This window comes from Helianthus annuus, chromosome 13, assembly GCF_002127325.2.
Source record: "Helianthus annuus cultivar XRQ/B chromosome 13, HanXRQr2.0-SUNRISE, whole genome shotgun sequence".
NCBI classification, from domain to species: domain Eukaryota; kingdom Viridiplantae; phylum Streptophyta; class Magnoliopsida; order Asterales; family Asteraceae; genus Helianthus; species Helianthus annuus.
In genome coordinates, this window is record NC_035445.2 from 170103798 (window position 1) to 170128428 (window position 24631).

Consider the following 24631-nt stretch of genomic DNA (forward strand, 5'->3'; position numbering starts at 1 on the left):
ATTGCTTAACCTAACATGATGTTTGATAATCATTTGAATGATGCGTGCACTTGTTTGTTATAATGAAAAACAGGTTTTTTTTTTTTTGCAAGTTGCCAATGAAAACGTTATGAATTGTTTTCAAAACATTTAAATGCGTACATAGCAACTATTAAATGCATTTTTTAAATATTTTAAATGACTTTGTAATTTTATTATGTGTTTTTATTCAATGACATTGAACTTTTACTGTGATATTTGCTTTTATTATGTGATTTGACCCGACTAGATCCAAACCGATCCAAAAAGTTTGACTCCGGGTTACTATAAACCAGGGTATCCATAAAAAATGACACCATAAGAAAAAATTTCTGACTCCGCCACTGGGTGTAGCAATTCATTAATGATCCTACGTGGCGATTAATGACCCAACCATGCACCTCACACCCTATAGCCTTAATATGTTTATATATATGTTAGCGCGCACTTGCCTTTGCAGTCAGGACGGGGTTCGAGTCTTACTCATCCCTACTGTAGATAACTTTAGTATTAAGCCGGTAACTGTTTGTAATGTTCGAGTCCTACATATCTTCGCAGATTTTCGTACAATTTTCAAACACCTTTTACATTCACCCGTGGCATCGCACAGGTGAACCTTCTAGTAATAAAATAATAAAAATAAAACTTTTTCAAAATTCCCAGCCTTTACCGCTAATTCCCCCAAATCCCCACTCTCCGCGATTCTAGCTTCCTCCAATCCCCTAATTCACCATGGAATTATCATCTGTTATCAGTGGTGTGTGAACATTGGAACATAACGAGCTCACTCATGCATCGTGTGTCTAATTGACGAAAGTTGAATCTGGAGTTGCGCATAGGGTTCTAATCGGACCAAAGGTTGAAGCTATAGTGAATTCAAAATGTGGAATCATCCTTCTCCGACACCGATTCCCATATGGACAGGTACACAATTCCGATCTGTTGATTTTGTTTCCACAGTAAGGATATTAGGGTTTTTTTTCGTGTGTGTATTTTATACCTAATTTGGATCTGCTTGGAAGTTTCATGATCTGTATGGTTTTTGATTATGTTTTGTAAATGGCTATGTTTCTGTATGAAATGCTTTACAGAAGAATTGCTTTTAAAATCGACATTCATTACATGTGGTGTGACAATTTATGAGTTGTATTGTGGATTTTTAAATTGATTTGGTTAGATACATGTAAGCGGTATCTGTGACATTTATTTTCCCGTAATTTTGCGTGTTTACTAATTAGGAGCTTGAGTAAATGTTGATCTTATTGTTGTTTGTTCTCAATCTGTATGAGGAATTTAAGCCTCTCTTTCGTCTAATTCCGGACTTGGAAATTAACCCATTCCGGGGTAGATCCGTAGCTATAAAATTGTCCCATTTGTTGTGTGATTTGTTGATAGTTATAAGAATGGTCTTTTCAGATTCTGATTTGAATCTTAATTTGTTGTTTCTTATGTTTTGTCAACTCCATTAACCACCACAAGTGGCCTAGTGGTGGAGTGACTTGGGTTCTCCAATGGAGACCCAAGTTCAATTCCCATTAGTGCCACTTTGGTGGCCACCGACACCCGCTTTAAAGCCGGACCGAGGACACTCGAGGTCTCGGGTTCGAAACATGTTTCTTACCCCTCTTTGATGGCTATGGGTATTTGCCGCCAGGGATCCTTGTCGGGTGGTGAACTGGGAAGGGAGATCCCTTCCGCGGTCAGGGGTACTGTGCAATTACCCTTTTTTTTTACTCTGCGATTTTGATGGGTTAGTCACCGTTGATTTGTAAATCAGATTGGTAAGAGAAATCCGGACGCTAATTTACTTTTGTTGATTTTTAGTTTTATTTTAAAGCCAATCTTAAACTCTTATTTTTGTCATTTGGTGTGTGTACGATAACTTCATTTTTTTGCTTGGTTTGATTAGCTATTTTGCTTCAAGATTTGCGTACTAAATGATTTAGATTCTTTGCTAACTTCATAAATTTGTTGTCTTCTATCTGGGAGTCTAAAAGTTTACAATTTGTCCATGGCTTTATAGCCTAGTGGCATCTTGGGGGTGGGATAAGACACTTTGGGACCAAGAGGTCTTGGGTTCGATTCCCACAAGGGGGGTTATCCCATATCTATTGGGTTTCCTGCTGAATTGGTGTATAGGCATTATGCCTAGTGGAGATGGATATGATCGGGTGGTTCCGCTGGTGGCACGATGATACTCCAGTGGTCCGTCAGTGATCCAAATTTGCCATTCGAAAAAAGATTACAATTTGTTTTGTTTATTTTTATGTGTTTGTAGTTTGATTAGCTAGTATACAGCAGCTGCATTTGAATGGCTGCATCTATAGCTACAGTGTAACAACTCTTCTTTCACATAATGTATATCAACATGCACCTTATTGACCAATTGTGAATGTATTTTATACAGGTTCAAAGAGAAATATAATAGCATCTCCATCAGTACAAGAAACAAGGCAACTTTGGGAACATTTCTACAGTATAATCCGGCCGAATATAGTGTAAGTCACTTCTTTTCTCAGCTATTTCTATCGCAATTATGCGCTGATTTATTAAGTTAATTCATACTTAACTGGCAGACTTACTATGAATTGGTGTGTGGGTTAATTATTGCCTTTGATGCATGTATACTAAGTTATATACTCAATTAAAACTTTTAAACCCCATATATAAAAATTGATGCAACAGGTTCGACGTTTTTTCTTTGTTCTTTGGATGACTTGGCGAAATGTTTGAGAAGTTTTGTATTTTGTTATGAATTTGAATAAAATGGTATTGTGTTGTATGTTGTGTATACTATAGGCCTGAAAATATCTATTTATTTACACTTTAGCAACTGGATTTATTGCTATACAACTTTTCAAGCCTATTGGTTGTATATAAAATCTTATTTGTGATTTTTTTGTTTAAGTTTTCATTTTTTTATATTTAAATTTCTGATGAAACATCCCACACATTTTGGTTGGTTTTAAACAACTAATGTTTTTGTTTAGAATACAACATTGTACCATTAATATACCCGTCCACCAGACGGTATAGAACTAGTATGTATATGTTGTCAAATTCCTGTTTACTCATCATTGATTTTGTAACAAACTCTGATTTGGCTTCTAAGGATTCACGAATTCTCTTATAATATTTTATCTTGAACGAATTGTGTTGCTTTGCATGAGAGATGCACCTGTCAGTTTCAAAATAAGTATTTACTGGTTTATAATGAATTAGGAAGGTGAATTGAGTTGATTTAGGGCATGTTTGGGATTGCTTATTGAAACTCCTTATTGACTTATTAACTTTTATACGTTAAAAAGGTATTTGGCAAAATGACTTTTGCCCCTCCTTATGACTTTTTGAAGGTGTTAAAAAGAAGTTTTTAATAAGTTAGGGGAATGTGACTTTTGCAAACTCCTTGTAACTTTTTGCAAAAGTCAATAAGGAGGTTTGAAAATGAATCCCAAACACCCCCTTAGTTATATGTAACTGATAACATCTTAGAGGTTAAGTTTTTTAGCACATGAAATTTGGAAAAGCTTGGGATCGTTAATGGCGGTTGTCAATTTGACCAAGAAAATGAAGTAAAAATCAAAATTTCAATTTTATAACTGTTTGAAGATTTATAATAAAAAAATTCAGGATTTTAAGAAGTCAATTATAAAAGTCAAACTTGTTCTTAATAAAGTCAACTGCAGAATTAAAACGATGATGAACAAGAAATTCAGTTATGTAATTATGTTAGTTAGCTAGAATGGTTAAATAACGGTCGTATTGTAAGGGTATAAATACCCACTGATGTCTTCATTTGTATGTGTGAAATTTAGAAGTTTATATTGCATATTTTCTTTGTCTCTGTTTCACCAAACGAGTCCCTGCACATATTCTGTGCATACTCAAACTCACAATTGTTCGTGAATGTTAATCGATCCCCGATCCAATAATAACCGGTGGGGCCAATTGCCGGGCTGTGATTTTGTTACGGTTTTCTTTGTTGATCTGGACACAGTCTTGGTTTCTCTTTTGCTGGGCTGTTATAGCCATAGTTGTTAAAAGCCATCGCCTCTTGCGCCTGGGTCCATTTTCCAAGCTAGGCGAGACAATTGCGCTTTAAGTCAAGGCAATTGCGCTTTAATTCTCTAAGTGATGGTTCAGGCGCAGATTTCGGCAAGATTCCTAGATTCTAGAAAGTTACCGGCTAAATTCTCTGAATTCCAGCAAGATTCCAGCCAGATTTCTACTTTTATCTAAGGAAAACTACTTTTCTACACTAATATTTTACAAATTTTGGTACTAATAAGATGATATTAAAAGTTATATGATAGCTTTTGTTTATTTTATTTAAAAAATAGTATTAATTTTCTAATACATAAAATATTTTAAATTTTTTTCATTGTGCGCTCTTTTTTTTCTCAGGCCCTCGCTTTTTTGCGCCTTGCACCTAGGCCCCAGGCGAGGCCTATGCGCTTTGAGTGTGCCTAGAGCCTTTAATAACTATGGTTATAGCAAATGAAAATGTACAGAACGGTATTCAGTTGCCATGATGTTCTTTTTAATGAATGCTTGATTTTTGTGACCATATATACACTTTGACTTACTAATGTTATCTCTAGGAGATCACATAGCTTAAAGTAACAAGGGTAAATAGCAGCTTTAAAAGCAGTGGTGACAATTTAAGTTTGAGTTGTCAGTTGTCATACATAGGTTGATTTGTTTGACCCGTTTCATTAATGATAAGTTGACATGTATAACCCGTTTTTTTTAAACAAGCCATGTAGACCGCTTTAGATAAATGACTTACTTGAGGCAAAAAGTTGTTCTATATATAAAGAAACCATAATGCAGATTTACATTGTAATCCTCGATCCTTAGTCTAAATGCACAATATCTCTTGACCTTTACAATATTGCAAGCCTAGTCCTTGAAGTTATCAACAGGTTTGCCTAAAGAAACAAATAACCACCACACATTAAATCAAAGCTGCAACTGAAATTGAATTAATACTTTTTAACAAATCGTAAAACGCTAAGCACGTATATTCTGAAGTTTATAGTCTCGTCCATTTTCTTCTGCTCAGCTATATACTTGGTTAAGTAGAGTAGTCTGAGACATGACATTCAGAATTATGTAGATAGGTGGATGAGTCGGGTAATGGGTCAAACTCGCCAGGCCGGGTTGACTCACTATTGAATTTTCAAATGGAGCTGTGTGATTTTGTGCCTTTTAGAAATCATATAAAAATGTGTGTTATCATATTCCCACGTGTAAGGATCTTAAGGAAAAAAATACGAAAAGGATCCTAACTAAAACACGCTAGGCACGTATATTCTGAAGTTTATGGTCGTGTGCATTTTCTTCTGTTCAGCTATATACTTGGTTAATTAGAGTAGTCTGAGACACGACATTCATAATTAGGTAGATGGGTGGATGAGTCGGGTAATGGGTCAGACTTGCTTGGCTGGGTTGACTCGCATCATTTAAAGCAATTATCTATCCCTTTTAAAAGTTTAATATAATTTTTTTTAAATAGAATAATTTAGGAGGTTGGATGCATTGTGTAGTCTTTGTTAATTTTAATTTTCATGTTCTTCATCATTTAAAGCAATTATGTCAATAAATCTGCCGGTTTAGATATTTATTTTAGACAATTGAACCTTTTTAAATTGTTTTGTTTTAGGAACAAAAAATAATATTTGTGCCAAAAAAATAAAAATAAAATCTCTTATTCACGTAATAGAACTTGAAGTATTATTTTTGCATCTTGCTGACCAAATCCGCCCACTTTATGAATACTTTTGATCCAATTTGATAAATTGGCCTGATGAACTTTTCAATTTTTTCCTAGGTTTTATCATACTATAGAGACTATTTGTATAGTTTACTCGTTTTAATATTCTTTTTATTTACAAAAATAGTAATCTGCTTTCTTACAGCAACACAAGCAATAAAAATGAAGCATCTCAAAATATAATTAATAAATCATAACAAAAATGTTCAGGCTCATTAAATAGTGGGAGCTACTCCTTGCACAATATATTAAAAAGAAAAAACTGTTGACCAAGACAATTGGCTCAAATGTTGATAAACGTATCCTTCTTTCTATCCACTCATTTCTTATCTCCACTCAGACCACTCCTATCTTGTCTCCACTCACTCATGATCTCTCATTTACATTCATCGCACATACAGATTACACTACACACCAACTACTCTCATTCCAATTTTCCAGTAAACCTCTTCACTGTCTGTTAACAATGGCTGAAGCTGCTGCTGCTGCCCTTGTCAAAGTCATTTTTGTGAAGCTAGCCGATGAAGCCTTAAAGAAATATGCGCGCTCTCAGAATATCCACTCAGAGCTCAAGCAATTGGGGAGCACGTTGTCCCAGATCCAAGCTCTGCTTAATGATGCCTCCCACAAGGAAATAACTGATGAATCTGTTAGACTATGGCTCAATAGTCTCCAACATCTGGCTTACGATATCGATGACGTACTTGACGAAGTGGCTACTGAAGCTATGCGTCGTGAGCTGACCCCGGAATCAGAAGCGAGCACCAGCATGGTAAGAAAGCTCATCCCAACTTGCTGCAAACAGTTCTCACTAAGCCATAGGTTGAGTCCCAAGTTAGACAGAATTACCACCAAGTTACAACATCTAGAAAAACAAAATCCTGGTTTGATTGTGAAAGGTGAAAAGCCAAAAATTAATACTAATAGAAGAAACGAAACCTCTTTGCCAGAACGTGATGTTGTTGGAAGAGAAGTTGAGAAAAAGAAATTGCTCAACCAGTTGTTAGTAGGTGAATCATCTAAGGAAAAGTTTAGTATCTTACCCATAGTTGGTTTGGGTGGAGTGGGAAAGACCACTCTGGCTAGAATATTGTATAACGATACGCGGGTGAAAGATCACTTTGAACTCATGGCTTGGGTTTGTGTTTCCGATGAGTGTGATGTATTCAAAATAAGTGAAACCATCTTTGAATGTGTGGCTACAGAAAACAAACAGTTCAAAGATGTAAATCAGCTTCAAATTGCTCTTAGAGAGCAATTTAAGGACAAACGATTTCTACTAGTACTTGATGATGTGTGGAATCAAAACTATGATGATTGGGAAATACTAGTGCGTCCATTTCATTCTGGGGCTGCTGGAAGTAGGGTAATCATGACAACTCGCCAGCAAGATCTGCTTAAAAAGATAGGTTTTAATCATGTAGACAATCTCAAGAGTTTGTCGCATGAAGATGCTTTGTCTTTGTTAGCTCTACATGCATTAGATGTAGATAACTTTGATTCGCATGAAACACTTAAACCACAAGCTAAAGGTATCGTGAAAAAGTGTGGTGGTTTGCCTTTAGCTTTAAAGGCAATTGGAAGATTACTCAGAACAAAAACCGAGGGAGAAGAATGGGATGACGTGTTGAAAAGTAAGATATGGGATTTAGAAAATGCTGATGCAATTGTTCCAGCCCTAAGACTAAGCTACCATGATCTTCCTGCTGATTTGAAGCGCTTGTTTGCATACTGCTCTTTGTTCCCAAAGGACTTTATGTTTGACAAGGAGGAGTTGATATTACTATGGATAGCTGAAGGGTATCTGAACGAGTCAACTGCAAACAAGTCACCGGAATGCTTGGGCCATGAATATTTTGAGAAATTGCTATCAAGGTCCTTTTTTCAACCCGCACCTAGTGGCGAACCCTTTTTTGTGATGCATGATCTCATGAACGACTTGGCCACATTTGTTGCTGGAGAATATTTTTTGAGGTTTGACAATCAGACGGAGATGGCAGAGGAAGCTTTAGGCAAGTACCGACATATGTCATTTATGCGTGAGCGCTATGTAGGTTTCCAGAAGTTTGAGGCATTTCAAAGAGCAAGAAGTTTGAGAACACTGTTAGCTGTATATGTTGGGGTAGAACAAAGCTGGGATGAGTTTTACATATCCAATAAAATTTTGGTTGACTTACTTCCTCAGCTACCACTGTTAAGGGTTCTTTCTTTGAGCCGTTTTGACATAAGTGAGGTACCGGATGTCATTTGTAGTTTGGACCACTTGAGGTATCTTAATTTGTCTCGAACAAATATCTCAAAGTTACCAGAGAATGTTGGTAATCTTTACAATTTACAAACATTGATCGTTTTTGGTTGTGAGAGCTTGAGTACATTGCCTAAAAGCTTCCTAAAGCTCAAAAAATTGAGGCATTTTGACATCAGGGATACTCCGCATTTGAAGAAGCTGCCCTTGGGAATTGGTGAGTTAAAAAACCTACAAACTCTCCCCAAGGTCATCGTTGGAGGAGACGGTGACTTTGCAATAACCAAGCTTAAGGGATTAGAGAATTTACGTGGGGAACTTTCCATTGAAGGATTGCAGAAAGTGCAAATCCCAATGCAAGCAAGGGAGGCGAACCTATCTCAAAAAAGGCTTACTAAGTTAAAGATGAAATGGGGTAATGATTCACAGAGAGGATCACTTGAGAAGGAGGTTCTTGCTGAGCTCAAGCCACACACTGATACGTTGAAACATTTTGAAGTTGAGTATTACGGGGGAGTAGAGTTTCCATGTTGGGTCGGGGATCCCACTTTTCATCAATTGGTTCATGTGTCGCTACGGGGTTGTAGAAAATGTACATCTCTACCGCTGCTTGGGCAGTTACCTGCACTTAAGGAGTTGTTGATTCAAGGAATGGATGATGTTAAAGTCATCAGTTTGGAGTTAAGTAGGACTACTGATGTTACCTTCCCTTCACTTGAAATTCTAAAGTTTGAAGATATGTCGAGTTGGGAGGTATGGTCAACCAATAGCGAGGCAATGTTTCCATGCCTTAGAGAGCTTCAAATAATCAAATGTCCCGATTTGATTGATGTCTCACTTGAAGCATTACCTTCAATAAGAGTTTTGAGGATGGAGGGATGTGGTGAAAGTGTGCTGAGAAGTCTGGTTCAGGCAGCTTCATCAACCACTAAATTGGAAATAGAATCAATTTTAGGGCTTACGGATGAGGTGTGGAGAGGTGTCATAGTGAATTTTGGGGCGGTTGAAGAGTTATTCATACAAAATTGTGATGAGATAAGATACCTATGGGAATCAGATGCAGAGGCAAGTAAAGTTCTTGTAAATTTAAAGGAATTGAAGGTAAGGGATTGTAAAAAATTGGTGAGTTTAGGAGAGAAAGAGGAGGATGAGGATAACACTGGGAGCGACCTCCTATCATCTCTAAGGATTTTGGAAGTACGTTGTTGTGAAAGTATGGAGCGTTTGTGTTGTCCAAATAGCATTGAGAGTTTAGTGATCAAGTGGTGTAGTTCAGTTATAGATGTCTCCTTCCCAAGAGCAACAACAACAACAGGTGGAGGAGGGCAGAATCTCAAGTCACTTACTACAATAAATCAATTGAGTAACTCCACTCACCTCACCTCTTTGTCAATAAGAGGTTGTGAAAACATGGAGTTATTTTCTGATCTTCATCAGCTATCAAATCTCACATCGTTGTACATACGTGACTGTGAAAACATGGAATCATTTTCTGACCTTGAGCTATCAAAGCTCACCAGGTTGAGAATAGAAGGTTGTGAAAGCATAGAGTCATTTCCTAACCTCCATCTGCCAAATCTCACAGAACTGGAGATAGAAGGTTGCAAAAACATGAAGGCATTTGGTGACCTGCAGCTACCAAATCTGATCAGTTGGAGCACAACAGATTGTGAAAATCTGGAGTCATTTCCTGACCTTCAGCTATCCAATCTCACCATGTTAAAAGTTGTGAAAATCCGTGAGTGTCCAATGATTGATGCTTCCTTTCCTCGTGGTCTTTGGCCTCCCAATTTGTGGTTCCTTGTAACAGGGGGGCTGAAAAAGCCCATCTCAGAATGGGGCTATCAGAATTTCCCTGCTTCACTTGTTGACCTAAGATTATTTCATGAACCCAATGTGAGGAATTTTAGTCAATTGTCCCCCCTTCTCCCTTCTTCTCTTACGACTTTGTTAATATTCGGATTTGATAATCTGGAATCACTTTCAACGGGACTCCAACACCTCACATCCCTTCAACATCTCAGAATTAGCAATTGCCCAAAGGTGAACGATCTACCAGAGATGCTGTTACCTTCACTTTTGAGTTTGAGAATATGGAGATGCCCAAAATTGAAAGAAAGGTGTGAAGGAAGAGGCTCCCACTACTGGCCACACATCTCTCATATCCCCTGCATTGAAATATAGACTGGAGGTACTTGTTAATTAAATACCCTCTGATTTCCATATGATAAACTGGTATTCTCAGACATCATGTGCGTGTTTTTTTTTTTTTTGGAATAGGATTTGTTGCTCAAAACCTAAACTTGAATTTTAATGATCACATTAATTTATATGTTGAAATCAGTTTTCGTGAGTTTAAACTATTATGTAGCTGCATCATACGTTGGAACTCATTTCACAATGTGTAGGTACTAATTTTAACTTTCGTGAGTTAAACTTGCCAACGAATTATTATTATTGTTTTGTTTGTGAGTTTTGTTGATCTTGCTTTTGTAGGTTGATAGGGTGCGATTTTAAGTTGTTAGACAGTTGATTTGTGTGATTGTTGAAGTGTTATAGTAATAGATAATGAAATTTGATTGAAGTTACTTCGAGTCTCCATTACAAAGTTGAAGATACAAATCAGAGTTTAGATCTGCATTTTGTTTACTGCGGGGTTATGATAAAAAAAAAACATAGCTAATTTGATTAGTTGTATTAATACTTGATATGAAGTCTGTGATTAGCTAATCAGAGTTTAGATCTGCATTTGGTTTGATTAATTTAGGCATTTTGTTTACTGCGGAGTTATTTTGCAGGAACATATCCTAAAGGATCTTCTGGGTGATGGAACATTCACAGTTGACCAGGTCATATTCAAGAACAGAGAAAAGTCTCAAGGTGTGAATTTTCAGGGGAAGTATCTTGAGTAAAGTGCAGTAAAACTCTCGCATATAATTACCGAATCAGCTAATAACAGACAAGGTGTCGATGACATAAGTGTAAGTTCCTTTTAAGTCAACAACATTTGACTACCCCATAATATAACAAACTGGTTTTGATTATTAGTATTCACGATATAACACAGGATTTATTCATGAAAATCAGTTGGATTCAATATTCAAAGTGAAGGTCTTAAGAAATTGTCAAATATCGGACCAGAGGCTAAGTTAAAGGAAAGGTTCAAAGTGCTTGATGATGGACAAGATCATTTCTGGTAAGCTTATACTTTTTTCCCATAAAAATGATGGGTGGGTTGGATAACGAGTTAAAACAGGTTCGGGTTAATAATATTGTTGACTTTTTAGTAGGGTTGAACTGGGGCGGGTTGAAGTGTTGGACTGTGGTACAAACATTTTAATTCTCTTTTGACCTTATGGCCAATTAATGTTTTAACTATGATTATAGAAAATATACTATTTAGAATAGTCGTCTAAACTTTTTCTAAAGGAGTGTTTAAAAAGTAACATGTGTTTTGGTTATGTTTAATAACTTTAGAACCACTTTTATGGTTGTTCCTATTCTTTTGTGAGTTTTGGGGTAAAATGTAAATAAGGTTCCCCTCCTAATATATATTTTTTGCCTAAAAGAAGTCGCTCAAAATATCACAGAATTATATCACACAAGTATTATTTGGTTGAGCCCATAGCTTATTTGTTATATATAATTGAAAATAAAATAAAAAGAGGCTGGCTTCTATACAAGACAAGAGTCTTGTACGAAGCATACGTGAGTATTTAAGCCATTGATCTTTCAAGATCAATGACTCAAAGTAATCCATTGGCATTTTCGTAAATACTTTGGCAGTTGAATGACAGACTTTGGCAGTGTAAAGGATATTCTGGGTGATGTTGGAACATTCACAGTTGAATGAGAGACTTCGGCAGTGTAATCTTCAGGAAAATGGTGTAAATATGATGACTAAATCAGCAAATAACAATCAAAGCATCAATGACATAAGTGTAAGTTCCTTTTAGTCTACAACATTTGACCATCCCGTTATCATATAACAAGCTGGATTTGATTATTGGTATTCATGATATAACACAGGATTTATTCATGATAGCATGTTGGATTCATTATTCAAAGATGCTTTTGAAGTTGATTTTCACAGCATGTGTGGTTCAAGTGAAAAAGGTCAATCTAAATATAAAAGAATTATGTTACACACATATTATATACATATACACACATATAAGTATACATAACGCATTTTGAGTATACTTTTTCAATAATACTATATGATCCATTTGAGATAACCACATGAACCCTTGTATTATATTTATTACAAAATTGATTACTACTCTTCTCATTGTTATGAACATAGTTTTATAACTGGGATAGAAATGCAACAGGTTCCACATCATCTTTAATGGAAAAAAGTTGTTTTTTAGCATCCTTGTTATATTTACTTTTAAAAGCAATGGATTTTGGACACTAACGTCAAAGAGTGTTGTTTGACCCTTAAATTTTTAAAATTGCAGTTAAAGAAAGAAGAAAATCTATCAAGGTTTCTTCAAATCAACAAAACAGATCCAAGATACATCATAATTGCTGGAAAGGGCACTACGTCTACTGCGTTAACTTGGTTCACTTACATGCTTCAAGATTAGGCTGCAACAGAAATCAAAGAAACAGCAAAAATGAGAAACAATGTCACAAATATTGTAGAATTTGCAAACGGTGTGCGTGAAGAAAGCCTCGAAATGGTGCAGTATCTTCATGCAGATTTCAACGGAACTATCAAGACCATCATCCAGTTCCAGTGGTATAAATTAATAATTATTAATAATTAGCATCTCAACAAAAGAAGTACTATTTCAATGATAGCCTAATTTTTTACTAAATCAATTTCAAGGGTGTTATTTTTTTAAAAATACACTTTGGGTAACTTTACATCCTCTAAAGTTGATTAAAAAAGTGAAGTACTACAAATGTGGCAACTTTTCATATGCTCTTGTTTACTAGACTGAAATGTTTAGGTGGAAACAATACCATCAGATGCCGATTTATATGCTTTGCGGGTGATGATGTTTTCTGTTGGTTATGAGGTGAGGAAAGGGGATACCATACCTTATCAGCCATATGGAATGGAAAGGGTCAAGTTCGATAAGTTCGAACCAGAAAGATGGTTTCATCACATTGTTGCATTCATCAAGAAAGTTCCTTTGTTTCCAGCTTTGCAGGTTAGTAAAATACAACCCATATCGATCATTTCTTTTTCATTCAGATATGTAAAATTTTATGTGGTCTGTTTTAACAGACAACCTTCAAGTTATGTCGTATGACCAAAGCAAAAGTATCTAGATTATCATAAAATGTATATTGTATGTTTACGGTTTTGACATGATTTACCGTTTTGATGCAGAAACACAAGCGAGATAAAGAATTTGTTTGGCTCAAGAATCTGCGTGTGTGCAGATGAAGACTTTGCTTCTATGTAGTTAAGTTCTTTCATTTTCTAGCTGATTGAAAACAAAAGTGCAAAGTACAGAATGATGCTTAATCTTCACATTGATGGTGATACAGAGTTGATCCATGATCTAGCACACGCGTATTTGGTGCGACTAGACACACGGAAGTGGACTGGAAAATGGTTCAAGCTAAAAAGGGCATTACTTTCATTATGTTTGAAGTTATACGGGGATAAGTAATGGACACAAACACCTCAACGAGCCACACGCATGGACAAATGCCATAGGCGGGTTTTCCCAAATCTCGGCACCCAATTTCGTCATCTAGAGCTGCAATTTTGAAGTCAAGGTTTTCCCCAATTTTAGCAGTTTCAATTAATTTCGTCTGCTTGTAAAAAACGGCTGGATTTTTTAACTAGATATTTATTTGTTGTTTTTTAGGCTGTTAATTTCAAGGAACCCTTGGAGTGGTTACAAGTTGCGTCTGATAGCACTTGGCATTCATGGACTAAGTTACGCACCTCTGATTGGAACTTATAACCAGTAAAGAATTAATGGACTTGCCTTTGATGTCAAGTTACCATCTGATGAAGATTAAAAAGAACTTACCACTGAAGCAAGTTACCTCTAGTGAAGATTGATGAAGTCTCGCTAATGAAGAAGAGATGCCACGTATTAGCCTATCATTTGACGAAGACAATCTGTTAAGAGGATGTTATACGTAATTGTCACTTGTCAATTTCGTACATCTCAACAAGATAACAAAAACATTAGTCCGCATTGTTATTATCACTTGATCCCATAGCTTATCGTGTCAAGCAGTTGAGTATGAATTCGGTGCTTGAACTTATGTGTGCAAACTTCAGAGGAAATTTGCAAGCCACCCAACCTAACATATCTAGGAAATCGTGTGTAAAATTTATGACTAGTTTTACATGATGTATTGAAACATTTGATTTTGATTAATACCTTGCGCTCAAAAGAATTGTTCTTCTACTCTTATTTATTGCTAAGTTAAACTGATTGAGGATGAAACAATGATACTTGACATATTGATTAATTAATATTTCGTTACAAACTAACTAATAATCAATCTAGGGAATTAGCTTGATTGTGATCCATACAAAGTCAATCTCCCAACAACATTGTGTCCTAGAAAGATGTAATTCACTTGGTAGTAACTTGAAAGGTATCCATTCAGGTTACAATATCTTATAAAAAATTGATAAATAAAGTAGATAGGACCTGAAAAGTTTACACAAATATTGTCCTAGGTTGTTAATAGATTTATGTAACTAGTGATTGCGATTTAGATGGTAAGAACGCACAACCGCTATTACGACATAATGGTTTGATAACCTTAGGGGGAGTTTGGTTCATGGAATTGGAATTGAAATTGGAATTTGAATTTGAATGGAATCCTTTGAAAATTCATGGAATGTTTGGTTTTTATTAATGGAATTGAATTGTTTAAAAACTTAAAAGACAAAATTAACCCCCTCACCAACTCAACGAAAAATCCGCCATGGATTGTGAGCAGTTGTCATTGATCACTACAATTTTTGTTTGATAAAAGAATTTATTGTTCGATCTTTTTTTATTATTTTAATATTTTAATTTCAATCAATGTCTAGAACTCGTTAATCAATCCTTTTGATTTCATTCTCATAAGTAATCAATGGAACTTTAAGAGCACAAGATATTATTTAATTATAAAAATTCATTCTATTGTGATAAACATGACCATTTGATTGTATACGAAGAATTAATTTTGATATAGAGAAAATGTGGACCAGTTTGTTAATGTGGATCAAATTGTTTTTAAGGGTTATTCTTGTCATTTGCTCAACATTCCATTGGAATGAAAACTTTTCTTGGGTAAGAGGAAGGATTCTTAAATTCCTTCGACTAAAGGAATTTGATGTTTTCATTCCAATGTCCAACCAAACATGATTATGGTTCTGTTTGTTTTTTGGCCAGAGTACTTCTGGCCACTTATGTCTGCGCCGCGCAGACGCGGGCAGATGTTTGGATGGTGCAGATTGTTTGTTTTCTCTTAGACCTTTCATTAAAAAAGGTGTGCGAGACCTCTTCACCACACAGACATGTTCCCATGTCTTCACCACACAGACACAAACCTCTTCTTGACTCTTCTTCCACACCTCCACCCCCACATCCTGCCACCACCTCCACCACCACATCCCTGCCACCACCACCACCTGATACATCACCACCACCTCCACCACATCCCTGCCACCACCTCCACCACCACATCCCTGCCAAAACCCCCCCAAAAAAACTATCAAGTGAAGACGATAAGGTTTCATAAACAGCAGTTGAGATATCATCATCATCATCAAAATCAACCAATCCCAAATCCCCCTCACCCCCAAACTCTCCTTTCCCTTTTTACAATGAATCCTCGTTGAATCCATAAACAAAAAAAAAAGACATGGTGGGAAATGGAAATGGAAATGGAAAGCCAAAAATATCATTAAACAGAACCGATTCACCTTCACACGCATCGGATTATAAACTAATTGAAGCTTCCGTTCGGAAATTGATGACATCAGATGAAGATGATGTTAGAATTAGGGTTTCAGAACGTGATTTGATTAAAAAAACCCTAAATCGAACCCCAAATCGGAGATCGAGGGAGCGGTGGGTGGTTGTGGTTGTGGTGGTAGATGAAGGCAGAGGAGAGAGAGACGGTGGAGGCGGTGGTTGTGGTTGTTCTTGGCAGTAGATGAGGCCGAGGAGAGAGAGGCCGAGGAGAGAGAGACGGTGGTGGCGGTGGTGTAGTGGTGACGGTGGTGGTGGGTTTACGGTGGTGCTTGGTGAGTTGGTGGTGGTGATGAAAGCAGAGAGAGGGATCGAGAGGAGAGAGATCCGTGGAGGGTGTGTGTGGGAAGAGGAGCGTGTTTATGAGAAGTGGTTTATGTATAATAAAAAAACAAACCCTCTTCTTCTTACAGACTGTAGATCTTTGGTCCACCTCTTCTCCTGCAGATGTCTGCAGATGTGGTCCGCAGACCTTTTGGATCTTAAAAAACAAACACCACCTATGAATGTAATAAATTCCAATTCCATGGAATTCCAAGAACCAAACGACCCCTTATACTATTGCAACTTCAGTTTACAAATTACAATAATAAGTTTAAATGCAGATTTAAAAGACCCCATGTATCCAATATCCAGAAAAAGAAAGACAAGTAATGAGGTAACAGAACAAAGGAAATCATAAACTCAAACCTGAATGAAAAAAAAAATTATCAACAGATCACAAAAACCAAACTCATATCAAGAAATTTATAATAAAAAGAAAAGGAAAAAAAACACACGCAAGTCTTCAATCAACAAACATCACAACATTTAAACAAATGTGTTCTGTTTATTTGAATACACTATGAAATGATACAAGTCCAACCATACAAATTTTGCTCTATTAGTCATGAATCCTACAATAATCAATAAATTACATTTGCGCGAGTTAACAAGAACACAAAGTTCTCAAAAGAAGACCCCGATGGACCACAAAAACTTGTTCATCGTGCGAGATCCCTATTTCCTCCTTACTTGATGCAACATCTTATAGCAACAGTTGAAAACAAGATAATTTGTTTTCAAAAACTGCAAAATTAACAAAAGAATCATGCGAGTATATAAAAAACGAATAAGAATTTAGGAACAAGTTTACCGCTTTTTGCATGAACATGTTGCGCCATGCCTCAATGATCACTCTTCTTCCCCGAAACCATAATACTTCTCATACCATCTAAGAAACTTCTTCAACCCCGTTTGAAGATCCGTCATTGGCTTATACCCGAACTCCCTTTGCGCCAAACTAATATTCGCATGAGTAAACGGGACATCACCATTTCTAGGCAACTTCATCACACGTCGCTTCGCTTTCACTTTCAATAACTTCTCCAAAATTTTAACAAGATCCGAAACAGGTAGTCAGGTACAGGCGAAGTATTCCCTAAAATTGAAAATTCTAAACTGTGCAGCCCCTTTTTTTCTTCCCACCACTTCCTGTACTCTTTTCAGTAGTGTCTAAAGCACCTAAACAACCCTTTACAACATCAATATACGTAAAATCACGCGCAATGGTCCAATGATTACCTGACTCAAAAATGGGAATCGGTTTTCGTTTCAAGTTATCTTTAGTGAAGAAATAGTCAGCCATGTCCGGTCTACCCCACAGTCCATAAACCGTAAAGAACCTCAAACCCGTTAAAGACAACCCGTAAATATGATTATACGTATGCGCGATTTCTTCTCCCGCGCTTTCTTCGTTGCGATGTATAGACTCGTGGGTTGATCAGTTCGGTCTTTTTCCGAAAAGGGTACCTTTGGATTTCACCCAGAAACAGAACTAGAAGATGCCCAAACAATTGCAGGCTGTGAATTTGCATTTTTGCATACTTCAAGAACATTAACAAAACCGACAATGTTACTATGAATATAAGATTACGGACTCTGCTTTGCGTATCTAACACCAGCTTGATAGCTAAATGCATCACACGAGTAAAATGTACAGCGTCAAAGAGTTTGTTCAGCAAAATGGTGTCGTTTATGTCCCCTTCCACAATAAAAATCCTACTTTTTTCCAACAAAACTTGACGAGCCCTTAGAGGGTAGGATCCTAATAATTGTTAAAATTGTCTAACCCTAAAACGCAGTCATCATAGCGTTTCAAGATGGCGCTGATGTGGGTTCTGACAAAACCAGCTGCTCCAGTGACCAAAACAGAGTACCCTGTTTTCGATCGGATGTTGGCTGATGAATTGACCGTTTTCCCCCATCCGGATCCCTATACACACAGAGAGTGAGTGGTCATGTAAAAGCTAGCGATACTAGAAAGTGTATTGTACAATTGGGCTTAACGTACATTGCGTACGCTGTGAATATATAACATGCGAAGTTTGTACTTACAACATGCGATTTTTTGGTCAGTATAAGAGTTTTTATGCTCCCTCAGTTCAGCAAGAATGTATTGTCTATCAAAATGATGCATAAATTATAAACTAAAAAAATATTTAACTTATAAAAGCTTAGACAGAGTGAAATGGCAAGCATGCATGTTCTCCAAACCCCACAACTGAATTTATACATATAAAAAATTCATCTTTAGATTACTGAAAATTTTTCTGAATTACACTTGTTAAACAAACGCTATACACCAATGGAGGCCAGAAACGGGTTGGTTAAAACGGGTCAAAGGGATAATGTTTTGATCAAGAAATATTCTAATTTATTCAGATATACATGTAAGCCTATTTGTTATCGAGTAATTGCTAATTTCTTTATATGGGTTCTCAAATAAGAAGCCAGATTATCTAAGGTCTAACTAAAAAACAATAGTTAACAACAAATTATGCCCTTTCTTCTAAAGTTGTAATGCGGTAGTGTCAATCACATGAAAGTGTACTCTTAAAAGAGGGTAAACATATCTACAGATGCAATGTTATTATTGTTATAAGCCCTTACTCTAACACCAGTACCATTCATAAGAGCTTTTTATGATACTTTATTGGAGTAAAAGGTGAAAAAGGACAACTGATTTTTTCCATGAATATCAGTTGGAATGCAAAAGCATTCGACTGGATTGAGCCAGACTGAAACTAAAATCAAATAAATGATCAAATATACTGGTGTACACTCATTTCACAAAACCTTAGGGGGTGTTTGGTTCGCGGAATGATTTGGAATTGGAATTGGAATTTGTATAGGAATTAGAATTTGAAGGAATTGGATTTGGAATTTAAACATTCCAATTCCAATTGGAAATGGAAATTGTTGGAATTGGAATCTCAATTCCATTTTTGTTGTTTTTGGTTGTCAAATGAATTGGAATCCACCCACAACCACTAGTTCGGGCCGAAACTCAAAACTGCTAATTTTAAACAACTTATCTCACCCCAAAATACCCAGATAAGATACGCAATAGGCAGATTAAATCAGCAGTCTTTTGAATCAAAATTCACCCATGGTTGTTTTCTAAAAAACGAACTGTTCATCCTGGATTTCCTCTCTAGCAATGAACACTAGGGTTTACACGCAAAACCCACTAAAATCAGTCACCTAATCTTATTGCTGAAGGGTTTGAAAGTGGGTTTGAAGGAGATTAGGGATTTGGAGGTGAATGGGGATTTGTTTAGGGTATTGGTGAATGAAATGATTTAGGGGTGAGCGGATGAAGGAGAAGATGCAGCCGCCATTGGTGAGGGTGCATAGTGGAGGCATAAAGTGATGTGGGTTGAAATGATTTAGGGTTTGAAGTTGATGTGTTGTTGAAGATGATAATGTGTTCTTGAAGATTTGGGTTTGATGATAATTATTGTTTTATTTTTTTATAAAGTCATTAAAAGTAAAGGGGAGGGGAAATTACCAATTTACCCATCATGTGACTAATAACTAACCAGGGTTTGGGGTTGAGTTAGTCTCAGGGGCCAAAATAGTTAGTTATAGAGACCATGGGGGCAAATATGTCAAAAAATCTTATTTTGGGCTAATATAGTAAAAGTGATATAACCACAGGGGCCAAAAACGTAATTTACTCTATTTATTTTTAAAGTTTTAGGCTCCTAGTTTCTTTCTAGTTTGGACCTGGCCCAGTACTGTTCTAATGTTGGAGCTTGGAAGCCCAACTGGTTTACATTTAAGGAATGATTACGCCTACCTGGTCCCATGTATAGAATATAGTAGAGGTGTACATTTGTTCTTTTTTATTTAGCAAAACCGGCTTAGTTTGGCCAGGTTGTTTGGTTAAAACCGTTTTGAGTCAAAATCGGTTGGGTTGTAAACCACTTATGAAGGAAAATATTTGATTCTATATATACTAATCGTTTTTGAGTCAAAATCGGTTTATTGTTTTGATTTTTCAAACAAGTTCGAGTTGGTTTTTGTAACCACAGTAGGAACAAATATACATATTGGCGGTTTGGGTTGGGTTAGAATTAGTGTGGGTCAAACCGATTCGAGGTGTGGTGTCAGGTCAGGTCGGGTTATCCAAACCAGTTTTTTTTTTTTTGTACATCTATCATTTTTTATTTAATTAAGTAAATACAAATTGCCAATTTCTAAAATTTTACTTAAAAGAGTCTTGATAAACCTAGATAGGATGTATATTGTTCTTAAATGTTAATGTGCATAATTTTACAAATATTATGTTGGTCAACAAAAAATAAAAGATTGCTCTAATATAAAAGGTGTGGAACAAAAAAATGTGAGACTGCTAATAGCCAATAACGTCTAGTAGAGATTATTAGAGGCGAATATCCCTTATTTATATCACCTACACTTTTGGTTTGATTAATTCAATAATCTATTCAAATCAGAGGAGCTAAATGGATATGTGCTTTTTTTCTTGAATTGAGTGTGTTCAATAATTCATGAATTGAGATAGTTCAATGACGCATTTTTAGGAATTCCATTCAAAATACGGCATTTTGTAAAACACGTAAATCAAGCATTTTTCGCATTATCTTAAATGAGAAGTGTCAATTTAGTTGGACAATCGAATCAAATATCATATATTATACAACTATGTTTTGCAGGTTCGTCAAACCATGACATTGTAAAGGATATTCTGGGTGATGTTGGAACATTCGCAGTTGAATGAGACTTTGGCAGTGCAATCTTCAGGAAAATGGTGTAAATCTCGGGCATATGACGACTAAATCAGCAAATAACAATCAAAGCATCAATGACATAAGTGTAAGTTCCTTTTAGTCTACAACATTTGACCATCCCATTATCATATAACAACCTGGTTTTGATTATTGGTATTCAGGATATAACATAGGATTTATTCATGATAGCACGTTGGGTTCATTATTCAAAGATGCTTTTGAAGTTGATTTTCACAGCATGTGTGGTTCAAGTGAAAAAGGTCAATCTAAATATAAAAGAATTATGTTACACGCAAAACTGATGCATTTTCTAACTTTATAAAACATCGTCTATATATTTCAGGTTCAAGGTTCATGTGAGGGTTCAAGATGAAACCGGTAGTGTGTCTAAACTTAATCAGTCGACAAGTTTAATGTATTCTTAAGTATAATGTGAATGTGAATTCATTAAATAATTTCACAACATATTTTACATATAAACGTAGGCTTACATTCAATGTTTACGATGTACCCGCGTCCATCGAACGGGTGTCCACCTAGTAAGTATAAATAACACATTTTCAATGATACTATTTGATCCATTTAAGATAACAAAATATGAACTACAGTTTGACTCTTGATGTCAAATGAACAAAACAGATCCAAGATACATCATAATTGCTGGAAAGGGCACTTCATCTACTGCATTAACTTAGTTCACTTACATGCTTCAAGATAAGGCTGCAACAGAAATCAAAGAAACAACAAAAACGAGAAACAATGTCACAAATGTTGTAGAATTTGCAAACAGTGTGAGTGAAGAAAGCCTCAAAATGATGCAGTATCTTCATGCAGATTTCAACGGAACTATCAAGACCATCATGCAGTTCCAATGGTATAAATTAATAATTATTAATAATTAGCGTCTCAACAAAAGAAGTACTATTTAATGATAGCCTAATTTTTTTTACAAAATCAATTTCAAGGGTGTTATTTTTTCAAAAATACACTTTGGGTAACTTTACATCCTCTAAAGTTGATTAAAAAAAAGTGAAGTACTACAAATGTGGAAACTTTTCATATGCTCTAGTTTACTAGACTGAAATGTTTAGGTGGAAACAATACCATCAGATGCTGATTTATACGCTTTGCGGGGTGATGATGTTGTCTGTTGGTTATGAGGTGAAGAAGGGTGATGACTTTGTCCGTTGGTTATGAGGTGAAGAAAGGGGATAGTGTACCTTATCAGCCATATGGAATGGAAACGGTCATGTAGATAAGTTCGAACCAGAAAGATGGTTTCATCACATTATTGCATTCATCCAGAAAGCTCCTTTGTTTCCAGCTTTGCAGGTTAGTAAAATAAAACCCTTGATATGTAAAATTTTATGTGGTCTGGTTTAACAGTCAAAGTTATGTCGTATGACCAAAGCAAAAGCATCTAGATTATCATAAAATGTATATTGTATGTTTACGGTTTGACATGATTTACCGTTTTGATGCAGAAACACAAGCGAGACAAAGAATTTGTTTGGCTCAAGAATTTGCGTGTGTGCAGAGGAAGATCTTTGCTTCTATTTAGTTAGGTTGTTTCATTTTCAAGGTGATAGAAAACAAAAGTGCAAAGTACAGAATGATGCTTAATCTTCACATTGATGGTGATACAGAGTTGATCCATGATCTAGCATACTCGTATTTGGTGCGACTAGACACACGGAAGTGGACTGGAAAATGGGTCAAGCTAAAAAGGACATAACTTTCATTACGTTTGAAGTTATACGGGGATAAGCAATGGACACAAACGCCTCAACGAGCCACATGAATGGACAAATGCTATAGGCGGGTTTTCTGACTCTCGGCACCCAATTTCGACATCTAGATCTCCAATTTTGAACTCAAGGTTTTCCCCAATTTTAGCAGTTTTAACTAATTTCGACTGTTTGTAAAAAAAGGGATTGATTTTTTAACTAGATACTTATTCGTTGTTTTTTAGGCTGTTAATTTCAAGGAACCCTTGGAGCGGTTACAAGTTGCGTCTGATGTCACTTGTCGTTCATGGTCCAAGTTACATACCTTTTATTGGAACTTATAACCGATGAAGAATTAATGGAATTTTGCCTCTAATGGCGAGTTACCACTAATGAGGATTATGGAACTAGCCTATGATGTCAAGTTACCATCTGATGAAGATTAAAGGAACTTACCACTGAAACAAGTTACCTCTAGTGAAGATCGATGAAGTCTCGCTAATGAAGAAGAGATGCCACGTGTTAGCCTATCATTTGACGAAGACAATCGGTTTAGAGGATGTTATACGTAATTGTCACTTGTCAATTTCGTACATCTCAACAAGATAACAAAAACATGTGTCCGCATTGAATTTATTATCACTTGACCCCATAGCTTATTGTGTCAAGTAGTTGAGAGTGAATTCGGTGCATGAACTTATGTGTGCAAACTTCAGAGGAAATTTGCAAGTCGTAGAATCTTGCATAGCTAGGATACCGTCTTGAATTTTAATTGTGATTTGTGACTAGCTTTACATTATGTATTGAAACATTCGATTTAGTAATGTTATGACCCCGAGATCTATGGATGTAGTTTTTAAAGGACTTGGTTTTTCTATTCAAAAAGGGGTAGTCGTGCAGCTTGTTGCCCGTTTACCTTCTATCTTGATATAATTTTTTATTGACAAGTAAAATTTCAAAATAAATAGAAATTAGAAGCTGAAAACGAAAAACGTTTTTTAATTAATACCTCTTCTTAGAAACCATACAAGTCCAACCACATAAACTTGCTTTGTTAGTCAACAATCCTACAATAATAATGCTACATAAAAATTACATTTGCACGAGTTTGAGATCCCTCTTTCCTCCTAATTTGATGCAACATCATATACCAACAGTTGAAAACAATATAAGTTGTTTTCAAAAAGTACAAAATTAACAAAAGAATCATGCTGAGTATAAATATCAAAACGAATAAGAACACAAGAACAAGTTTACCACTTTTTGCCTCAGTGATCACCTTTATTCCCCGAACCATAATACTTCTCATACCATCTAACGAACTTATTCAACCCCATTTGAAGATCCGTCATAAACCCAAACTCCCTTTGCGCCAAACTAATATTCGCACAAGTAAACGGGACATCACCATTTCGCTTTCACTTTCAACAACTTCTCCAAAATACTTGCAAGATCCGAAACATGCACAGGCATAGTATTCCCTAAATTAAAAATTCTAAACTGTGCAGCCCCTTTTTTCGTCCCACCACTTCCTGTACTCTTTTCAGCAGTGTCTAACGCACCTAAACAACCCTTGCAATATCATCAATATACGTAAAATCATGCACAACCGTTCCATGATTACCCGATTCAAAAACAGGTATCCGTTTTCCTTTCAAGATATCTTTAGTGAAGAAAAAGTAAGCCATGTCTGGTAGACCCCACGGTCCATAAACCGTAAAGAACCTTAAACCCGTTAGCGACAGCCCGTAAATATATACGTATGCGAGATTTCTTCACCCGCTTTTTTTGTTACATATAGGCTTGCGGGTGGGGTTGATCTGTTCGGTCTTTTC

The 24631-nt window shown here is 36.1% G+C and overlaps 1 protein-coding gene, 2 long non-coding RNA genes and 2 pseudogenes across 5 annotated transcripts; 3 read left to right on the forward strand and 2 right to left on the reverse strand.

Moving 5' to 3' along the window:
- The first annotated feature begins 659 nt into the window (after window positions 1-659).
- On the forward strand, window positions 660-2871 carry LOC110903523. Its single transcript, XR_002572019.1, has 3 exons — window positions 660-942; window positions 2426-2516; window positions 2704-2871. It is a non-coding gene; the product is annotated as an uncharacterized LOC110903523 (long non-coding RNA).
- Window positions 2872-6260: 3389 nt separating this feature from the next.
- Window positions 6261-13204, forward strand: LOC110900165 (putative disease resistance protein At3g14460). 3 transcript variants are annotated; one of them, XM_035981754.1, is made up of 6 exons: window positions 6261-10230; window positions 10838-11020; window positions 11107-11235; window positions 11837-11980; window positions 12503-12786; window positions 13001-13204. In XM_035981754.1, exon 1 carries the CDS (start codon window positions 6261-6263, stop codon window positions 10221-10223), a length of 3963 nt encoding a protein of 1320 aa, XP_035837647.1. In that variant the 3' UTR covers window positions 10224-10230; window positions 10838-11020; window positions 11107-11235; window positions 11837-11980; window positions 12503-12786; window positions 13001-13204. The 3 variants fall into 3 exon arrangements, with proteins under 3 accessions (XP_035837647.1, XP_035837645.1, XP_035837646.1); XM_035981752.1 differs by lacking the exons at window positions 12503-12786; window positions 13001-13204 and adding an exon at window positions 12069-12155; XM_035981753.1 differs by lacking the exons at window positions 12503-12786; window positions 13001-13204 and adding an exon at window positions 12069-12155 and having other exon boundaries at window positions 11127-11235.
- Window positions 13205-16827: 3623 nt separating this feature from the next.
- Window positions 16828-18946, reverse strand: LOC110902231 (annotated as a pseudogene).
- A 3288-nt stretch (window positions 18947-22234) lies between these two features.
- Window positions 22235-23569, forward strand: LOC110900164. Its single transcript, XR_002570814.2, has 3 exons — window positions 22235-22401; window positions 22554-22948; window positions 23042-23569. It is a non-coding gene; the product is annotated as an uncharacterized LOC110900164 (long non-coding RNA).
- A 495-nt stretch (window positions 23570-24064) lies between these two features.
- On the reverse strand, window positions 24065-24618 carry LOC118485939 (annotated as a pseudogene).
- Window positions 24619-24631: the final 13 nt, after the last annotated feature.